The sequence below is a fragment of the Podarcis vaucheri genome, assembly GCF_965113315.1.
Source record: "Podarcis vaucheri genome assembly, chromosome: 7".
Taxonomy (NCBI): Eukaryota; Metazoa; Chordata; class Lepidosauria; order Squamata; family Lacertidae; genus Podarcis; species Podarcis vaucheri.
This window is the reverse complement of record NC_138765.1, coordinates 2,632,618-2,642,500: the sequence shown is the minus strand read 5'-3', so window position 1 is coordinate 2,642,500 and position 9,883 is coordinate 2,632,618. Positions and strand designations below refer to the sequence as shown.

General features: G+C 47.1%; 1 protein-coding gene across 1 annotated transcript in view; it reads left to right on the top strand.

Moving 5' to 3' along the window:
• Window positions 1-377: 377 nt before the first annotated feature.
• The window catches only part of LOC309537567 (transmembrane protein 87A-like), a gene marked incomplete at its 5' end in the record, with an annotated part of 32,585 nt that continues 23,079 nt past the window's right edge, over window positions 378-9,883 (top strand). The window contains 3 exons of the mRNA XM_082232467.1: window positions 378-533; window positions 7,118-7,184; window positions 9,709-9,800. Of these exons, the coding sequence (XP_082088593.1) occupies window positions 378-533; window positions 7,118-7,184; window positions 9,709-9,800 (315 nt within the window). The remainder of the gene's footprint in view (window positions 534-7,117; window positions 7,185-9,708; window positions 9,801-9,883) is intronic.

Below are 9,883 nucleotides of genomic sequence, written 5' to 3'. Positions count from 1 at the left end.
ACGAGTGAGACCTCGTCGAAACGTCGCCCAGACACCCCGACTCTTACACGGGAAGACACCCGAAGACACCAAAACCTGCATTCCTGTACCCGTGAAAATCTACGAAAGCAACTATCTATCTATCTATCTATCTATCTATCTATCTATCATCTGTCTGTCTGTCTGTCTGTCTTTCTGTCTGTCTGTCTGTCTGTCTCTCTCTCTCTCTCCCTCCCTCCCTCCCTCCCTCCCGGGCGCCGCCTTCTTCGTTCCTTCCCGGGGCTGCCTCTTTCGCCCCGCTCCCTTGCCTCCTCCTCCTCCTCCTCCTCCTCCTCCGCCCCGCCCCTTCCCGCGGCCCCGCCCCCGCCTCCCCACGTGACGCCCGGCTCCGGAAGAGGATGGCGTCGTCGGGTGGGCGCCTGGCGCGCTGCTGGGGCCCGCGACTCCCGCTGCTCCGCCTGGCGCTGCTGCTGGCCTGCGGGGCCGCCCTGGCGCCTCGACCCGCCGCCGGGGCCGCCTCCGAGCCCGGCCGGTGGAGCCTCGACGCCCGCGGGGTGAGTGAGCCGAGAGCCCGGGCCCGAAGGGGTTAACGGGGGGGGCAGAGCGGGGCAGGAGGGGGGACAATTAAGACACGGGTTAATGTTAGCAGAACAGGCAATTCACGCAGTTTAATAGGGTATAGTCAATATAGTATAGTCAGTATAGTGTAATTAATACATAGTGTGGCATAATATAGTATAATTAATAAGGGTCAATGTTAATATAATAGGCAATTCATGCAGTTTAATACGGTATAGTCAATATAGTTTAATTAATATATAGTGTGGCATAATATAGTATAATTAATAAGGGTCAATGTTAATATAATAGGCAATTAATGCAGTTTAATACGGTATAGTCAATATAGTTTAATTAATATATAGTGTGGCATAATATAGTATAATTAATAAGGGTCAATGTTAATATAATAGGCAATTAATGCAGTTTAATACGGTATAGTCAATATAGTTTAATTAATATATAGTGTGGCATAATATAGTATAATTAATAAGGGTCAATGTTAATATAAGAAGCAATTAATGCAGTTTAATACGGTATATTTAATATAGTATAGTCAATATAGTATAATTAATATATAGTGTGGCATAATATAGTATTAATAAGGGTTAATGTTAATATAAGAAGCAATTCACGCAGTTTAATACGGTATAGTCAATATGATATAGTCAGTATAGTGTAATTAATACATAGTGTGGCATAATATAGTATTAATAAGGGTTATTGTTAATATAATAGGCAGTTAATGCAGTTTAATATGGTATAGCCAATATGATATAGTCAATATAGTTTAATTAATATACAGTGTGGCATAATATAGTATTAATACGGGTTAATGTTAGTATAACAGGCAATTCATGCAGTTTAATACGGTATAGTTAATATAGTATAGTCAGTATAGTGTAATTAATACATAGTGTGGCATAATATAGTATTAATAAGGGTTAATGTTAATATAATAGGCAATTAATGCAGTTTAATACGGTATAGTCAATAGGATATAGTCAGTATAGTGTAATTAATACATAGTGTGGCATAATATAGTATTAATAAGGGTTAATGTTAATATAATAGGCAATTAATACAATTCACTACATAAGCAATATGATATAGTCACGGTAATATAGTCAATATTTTATAATTAATACATAGTGTGATATAATACAGTATAATTAATATAATGATTGTTGATATTTACTTTAATACAGTAATGTGGGGTTCTTATTTATTTTCAATTTTATAATATACATTCAAATCATAACACTCTACGTCCCTGGCTCTGTAGAGCCTGTCAACTTCCTTTCCTCCCACCACGTGGCTTTCAAAATTAACCTTTATATCATTAATGTGGGGTTCTTGTTTTGGTTTGTATATCACGGTACTTATTTTTGTGTTTTTATATGGTAAACCACCCTGTGCTCCTCCGATGAAGAGTGGCTTAGAAACTTAATAAATAATCATATAACGTAATGGCCTTGGAGAGGAAAATAGCCAGCTTTGTCATGAATGGCACTCATAACAATGTGTGTGTTTGAATTAAAATTCCTCAGAATAACCAGGCAGCCCATTCGCAACCGCTTGTCACTCTGTGGTGTGACCAAGAAGCCAAACCAGAGCAGGCCTGATCCTCAGCGGCCATTAGGAGGAGAGGAGCAGAGCAGAGTCTGCACCAGGTGCCCCAAATGTATGTGGGGATAATAATAAGAATAATGGCCCCTGCTGGCCTTACTCCTGAGTAACATTCAGTGGCAGATCCCTGCTGGGGATCTTGGGATCCCCTCCCTTCTTGTCCTGCTCCTGTCCGTTGGGGCATCTGCAGGACACTTAATAATAATAATAATAATAATAATAATAATAATAATAATAATAAATTTTATTTATACCCCGCCCTCCCCAGCCAATACAGGGCTCAGGGCGGCTAACACCAAATATAAAAGCAATTGATTGAAATACAGCTTAAAAAACAAGATTAAAAAACAACATCAAAACATTAAAATGCAGCCTCATTTCAGTGGAAATCAAAAACTTTTGGGGGGATAAAAACATCAAATCTTCACCAAGGCTAACTATCCAGACTGGTCCGACTTGGGCCAGAAAAAAGCCAGGGAAGTCCCCAAATTGGAGTTCCATCACAGAAGGAGAAAGGAAAAAAGAAAGAGGGGGAGGGAATCAAATTGATTCTTAGCCTCCTCACTTTGTCCATGTCAGGCATAGACAAATTCCGGCCCTCCAGATGTTGGGGACTTCAACTCCCATCATCCCTAGCTGACATGTGCAGTGGTCAGGGATGATGGGAACTGTAGTCCCAAACATCTGGAGGGCTGGAGTTTGCCTATGCCTGGTCCATGTCATGAAAGGCACCAGGTCTACTTACATGGGTGATAGTAGTGGTTCCCATTCACCCCAATGGAGCAGGTGGAGACTTTTCCCTCTGTGTGCACCATGCTAACAGATCTAGGAGGGAACCATTTCTGAGTCCTGTTATGGACACTGGGTTTTTTGGGGTGTTGTGCAGGTTTGGGGAAAAGTTGGGCAGGGCAGGTTGGAAGAGGGGAGGAGGTAAGAAAAGTCTGCACCCCTCTTTTGGGTCTTAAAGGATCATATTCCATAGAAGGCAAAGGTATTTTAAGGTGGGTAGCAAGATGGGTGTGGGTGTGTATGAGCTTCCTTGAGCAAGAAAAAGATCCGAAGTTCTCCTCTCTTTGGTATTGTTTCAGGGATGGGAATGGGCAATTTATACCATCTATGACAGCGGTCAGCAAACTTTTTCAGCAGGGGGCCGGTCCACTGTCCCTCGGACCTTGTGTGGGGCCGGACTATACAGTGGATGCTCGTGTTGCGAACGTGATCCGTGCAGGAGGCACATTCGCAACCTGCAGCGCTGTGTCTGCACACGCGTGGGTCGCTATTTGGCACTTCTGCGCATGTGCAAAAGCAATTTAAAACACGCAACCTGAAGCGTCTGTAACCCAAGGTATGACTGTATTTTTTTGGGGGGGGGGGAGAGAATGAATTCCTATGCCCCACAAATAACCCAGAGATGCATTTTAAATAAAAGCACACATTCTACTCATGTAAAAACATGCTGATTCCCGGACTGTCCGTGGGCTGGATTTACCGTATTTTTCGCTCCATTGGACGCACCGGACCATAGGACGCACCAGACCATAGGAGGGGGAGAACAGGAAAAAAAATTTTTCTTGTTCTCCCCCTCTAAAACAAGGTGTGTTCAAGGTACATTCACCAGAGCTTGTGGGGCTGGCGGTGGAGGGAAGCGCTGCTTCCCCCCACCGCCAGCCTCAAAGATCCCTGAAGCCTTTGGAGCGCAGCGCCCCTCTGCCCTACAGAGGTTTGCGCGCAGCCGTCCCCAAGCTAGAGCAGCGAGACGGAGCGCTCCGCAGTGCTCCGTCTTCCTGTTCTGGCTTTGGGCTTAGCGGCGCAGCCTGCTTTCGCTCTATAGGACGCACACACATTTCCCCTTAATTTTTGGAGGGGGAAATGTGCGTCCTATAGAACGAAAAATACGGTAGAAGGCTGAATCCGTGGCTGAATCCGATTGGGCTGGATTCGGCCCCCGGGCCTTAGTTTGCCTACCCATGATCTGTGAACAAGGAAGTCTGCCTCTATTTACAAGCCGCCCCTAACTGAAAGCCACTGGCTGTGGGCAGGATGGAAGGAGCGCTTGAGAAATCAATCACACTGAGTGTTTATTAACAGGCGGAGGCGGCATCTAGCGGGAAATGCTTTCACGTTCTCACCGCAAGTCCTGATATTACCTCTGAATGTGAGAAAGTGGGGAGACCTATTTCTTCATTTCCTGATCGCACAACACCCCCACCAAAACCACCACCCTCAATTCCTTTTTTCGGTGGCGCTGCAGACGGCGAAGGGCGCATGCATGCTCTTCCTGTGGCCTACTTTTCCCGGTTCTTCAGGGTCATAAACCTCGCCCACAGTCCTGTGTCCTGGGCCAGGTGTTTTTCTGTAACTGCGTTTCCCAGGTGCAAGATAAAGGCTGCCCTTTGAGACTGCAGGCTTCTTTTTTGTTCTCGGGTACAATAAAGCCCCGTAGAATGTTTGCCCCAGAGTTAATATTCGTTTACCTCGGCAAACCGGTTGCATTGCTGATTTGGGTAGCAGGTGAATTCCGCCCATGTTGGTCTAAACCTTTGGGCTAACAAAGTTGAGAAAACTACAGTTCCCTGCATTCCTTCGGGGAATCCGCCATGAGCGTTTAAAGCAGCACCGTGGAGCTTTAAATAATAATAATAATAATAATAATAATAATAATAATAATAATAATAATATTTATACCCCGCTCATCTGGCTGGTTTTCCCCAGCCACTCTGGGCGGCTTCCAACAAAACACTAAAATACAATAACCTATTAAACATTAAAAGCTTCCCCAAACAGGAATGTGTGGTGTGGACCAGGCATCCCCAACCTTCGGCCCTCCAGATGTTTTGGGACTACAACTCCCACCATCCCTGACCACTGGTCCTGTTAGCTAGGGATGGTGGGAGTTGTAGTCCCAAAACATTTGGAGGGCCGAGTTTGCCTATGCCTGGTCTAAACTACCCTTTTCCAGGCTGGACCCCACCCAGATGTTTCAGGCTTCAGCCAAACATCTGCCCAAAACATCTGGAGGGCAGCAGGTTAATTCAGGGCAATTGAATGTGTTTCCCTGAGTTGCAGAGAGCGAAGGCAGATCAGGTGCCTTCAGTCTTCCTCGCGAGTAAAGCCTAGTTCACCTGCTGGAGTTCCCGTCCATGCCGAGGAATTTGCAATGGGTCGGCCGCCAGTTGTGTCGGCAACTAGGGAGGGCAGCCGTGGGGCAGCTGCTCCAAATTTCTGGCTTTTGCTTCCAACCCTCCTTCTTTGCAAGGGTTATAACGACTGGCAGACGCAGGATGTCCCAGAATAAGCCCAGAGTTTAGCGTCAGGGCGCAAGCTTTGAACACAGAGAACAACCCGAGTTTCTGCCCTGAACATCTCTGGGTTAGGAAATGCTTCTCTCTCTTCCGGAGTATTATTGTGCCAGATCAGCCTCCCCCCAGAGTTTTGGATTCCCGACTCCCATCAGCCCCTGCCGGCATGGACAAATGGGCAGGGATGATGGGAGTTGTAGTGCAGATCACCTGGAACTTTGATGGACTTCTAATCTGACTCCGTATAAAGCAGTTTCATACCCTTAGCTAAGAGGAGAGATGTGTGGGGCTGAGACAACAGAGAGGGGCATTAATGATAAATAATAATAATTAATTTTTATTTATACCCCGCCCTTCCTGGTTCAAAAACCGGGCTCAGGGCGGCTAACAACAAATTTAAAACACTTTAAAAAGGTGGTTTCAAAGCTCTGCTGCAAACAGTCTTAAACTAGTTACAAAGTAGATGTTGGCAAAATACAAAATAACACATTGCTTTTAAACAGGATCGCAGTTCCTTATTCTTTTTGTTCTTAGTGAATAATAATAATAAAATTTTATTTATACCCTTTCCGGGTCAAAAACCAGGCTCAGGGTGGCTAACAACAAATTTAAAACACTTAATTATAAAAGCAGCATAAAATGCGGTATAAAAACATGAATAACAATAAAATTCAAAAATCAATCAATCAGATAATCCCCAAGGCTAGCTGGCTGAATTGGTCCTACTTGGGCCAGCGAGGAGGCCAGGGAGAATGAGCTGTGGGGTCTCAGAGTGGGGAATCTTCATAAAAGGGGAGGGGGAGGGAAGAGAAGGGAAATAAAAGATCAGGCTGAATTCAAATTAAAGGCCAGGCGGAATAGCTCTGTCTTACAGGCCCAATGGAAGAAGGTCAAATCCTGTAGGGCCCTGGTCTCCTGGGACAAAGCATTCCACCAGGTCGGAGCCATCACTGAGAAGGCCCTGGCTCTGGTGGAGGATAGTCTGACTTCCTTGGGACCTCTAAACACTGGTTATTCATGGACCTTAAGGCCCTCTGCGGGGCAGACCAGGAGAGGCAGTCCCGTAGATACGAGGGCCCTAATGTTTACAGCTAAACATCAGGCAACCCTAACCCTAGATGGTCCTCAGGCTGTGGTTTAGGATCTGCAGCAGTTGGGGGGGGGTGATATCTGTTGCCTCACCTGCTGGTCCCACAACCTTCCTCTCTCCCACCTCCCACCCTGCTGCAATGCTTATCGAACATTATATGGTGCACTTTGGGTGTTGCACTGTTCTCATCTCAGGCCTCTGCCGTCGGTATTCTCCCCATAATGCAGACAGGGGAGACTGAGGGTAGTGACCTGCCCAAAACTGCCCAGCGGCTTCCTGTCTGGCCTGTGACTTCGCCCTGGCTTTCATTCCTGCCTTCTGAGCTTGCATTCTTTGGAAATTTAACCCACAGCCCGGCTGCTCGTGTTTCCTCGCCGCTCAGCATCTCTTTCTCCCCAGGAGCAGGCTGAAATTTTCCACTTGCAAGTTGTCACTCTGCTGAGGCTAAGTGGTTGTTTTCATTGCGTGTCAGAACCAGAGGAGATGTCCTTGCTTGGGGGCCTGGAACTATTTTGGGGAGGGTGTCTCTAATCAATCCATTTTTGCTGTTCTTCTTTTTCAGAACCAAACACAGAAACTGTTTGTCTTGCCCAAAACAATGTTTAAGGACACCCAGATTATCCTCAAATGTAAGTTCTGGTGCTGTTACAAAAGGGAACCAGCTCACCTGTGCAAAGACTTACCTTGTGCCCCACCCCTGTCGAGAAAGAGAGATGCTTTAGTAGTGCGATACGCTCCTAGGGTTCGTCTTATTTCCCACTAAGACCAGGGCCTTTACTGTGGTGGCTCTGGGGTGCACCAGCGATACTGGCACTTAGGCCTCCAATTCAGATATAGGATGGAGGGGAACCTGGCTTGACAGCTGGGCATGCAAAAAGGACCTAGGGCAGCCTTTCTCAAGCTGTGGGTCCCCAGATGTTGTCGGACTACAACTCCCATCGCCCCTAGCTAGCAAGGCCAGAGCTCAGGGATGATGGGAGTTGTAGTCCAGCAACATCTGGGGACCCACAGCTTGAGAACCGCTGATTTAGGGGTTTTAGCTTAACAGTGTGATGCAGCTATAAAAAAGGGAATGTATTCTAGGCTTCACCAACAGAAGTCTAGTGTCCAGATCAAAGGAAGTCATAGTATTGCTCTATTCTGGCTTGGTCAGACCCTGCCTGGAGTCCTGTGTCCAGTTCTGGGTGCCACAATTTCAGAAAGATATTGACAAGCTGGAAGGTGTGCAGAGAGGAGCAGCCAAGAGGACCGAGGGTCTGGAAACCAAGCCTGATGAGGAACGGTTGAAGGAGCTGGGTCTGTTTAGCCTGGAGAAGAGACGACCGAGAGGTTATTTGTCTGCCATCTTGGGTTGTCACATGGAAGACTGAGCAGGCTTCTCTTCTCCTGCTCTGGAGGGTCGGACCCAAACCAATGAATAATAATAATTTTTTTAAAAAAAATTATATCCTGCCCTCCCCAGCTGAAGCCGGGCTCAGAGCGGCTAACAACAATAAAAGTAACACAGTTTACATAAAATCACAGTCAATTAATTGAAATTCATTCTAAAATCAATTCAGAATCAAATTCATGGCAACCATTGGGCTAGAGTTCTGTGAGGATTGCCGAAGGAGGGGGTCAGACTGCGCCTTGGCCAAAGGCCAGGTGGAACAGCTCCGTCTTGCAGGCGCTGCAGAAAGAGGTCAAGTCCCGCAGGGCCCTAGTCTCTCATGAGAGAGCGTTCCACCAAGTCGGGGCCACGGCCGAAAAGGCCCTGGCTCTGGTTGAGGCCAGCCTAACCTCCCTGTGGCCCGGGACCTCCAAGATGTTTTTGTTTGAAGACCGTAAGGTCCTCCGTGGGGCATACCAGGAGAGCCGGTCCCGTAGGTACGAGGGTCCTAGGCCGTATAGGGCTTTAAAGGTTAAAACCAGCACCTTAAACCTGACCCTGTACTCCACTGGGAGCCAGTGCAGCAGGTATAGCACCGGGTGAATGTGATCCCGCAGCGAAGACCCCATAAGGAGTCTCGCTGCGGCATTCTGCACCCGCTGGAGTTTCTGGGTCAGTCTCAAGGGCAGCCCCACGTAGAGCGAGTTACAGTAGTCAAGCCTGGAGGTGACCGTCACATGGATCACAGTGGCTAGGTCAGGGCGAGAGAGGTAAGGAGCCAACTGCTTAGCTTGGCGGAAGGAAAAATGCCGCCTTTGTTATAGCTGCAATCTGCGCCTCCATGGAAAGGGAATTCACAGGCGATTCCGACTAAACATGGGGAAGAAATTTGTGGCTGTAACAGCTGTTTGGCCATGGAATGGACACCCTCGGGAGCTGGTGAACTCTCCTTCGTTGGAGATTGTTAAGCAGAGCTTGGGTGGCCATCTGTCATGGAATTCCTTCATAGCAGGGGGTTCGGCTAGAGGACCTTTGCGGGTCCCTTCCAACTCCACAATTCTAATTTCACCCAGGCTTTCTCCGAAGGAGTGATCCAGCTCCCTTTGATTTACTCCCTTGGTGATATACAGTACTTGTTTCATGGTGTGTTTTTTTAATTGTTGGCTTTATTCCGCCCAACACCACGTTCGTTATTTTTTCGTGCCGTTGGCAGTAACGTGTGTGTGTGTGTTTGTGTGCACAGATATACATTCACAGATAAATAAATTAATGCCGTAGGTCCTTAAGGCCCACAAATGACAACATTTTGGAGGTCCCAGGTCGCAAGGTGGTTAGATTGCTCTCAACCAGGGACAGGGCCTTTTCAGTACTGGCCCCGACTTGGTGGAACGCTCTGTCCCAAGAGACCAGGGCCCTGCGGGACTTGACATCTTTGATGGAGGTGTTCCGCCTGGCCTTTGGTTTGGACTCAGCCTGACCCTTATGTCTTCCCTCCTCTTATGGTCTTGATTTATAGGCTACTTTTAAAATGAGGGTGCATTTTAACTTGTATTTTAAATTGGTTTTTTTTTTTTTTCTTTCCCCTCATATTATGTTTTTCCTGTGATTTTATTGGTGTTAGCAGCCCTGAGCCCGGCTCTGGCCGTGGAGGGCGGGGTATAAATAAATTTTATTATTATTAGCCCCAAAGGTAAGGCAGATCAGGGCTCCTTTTCACGCCTGGTTAGTGCCAGACACTTGCTGCCCTCCTGGCGGCTCCGCCTAATGCTTCTTTCCCTTTGCAGTTGTGGAAAAGAACTGCGTCACCCCCGATTTGTCCCTGAACATCACCTGGTACCTCCGCAGCTCCCATTGCCACGACGAGGTCTACATAGACGTGAGCAACCGGACCTTTCTTTGCTTGTCGGGTGGAACTGGGGCGGGTTGAAGAGTCCCTGAGAAGCCCAGGGGCTTCTGGGA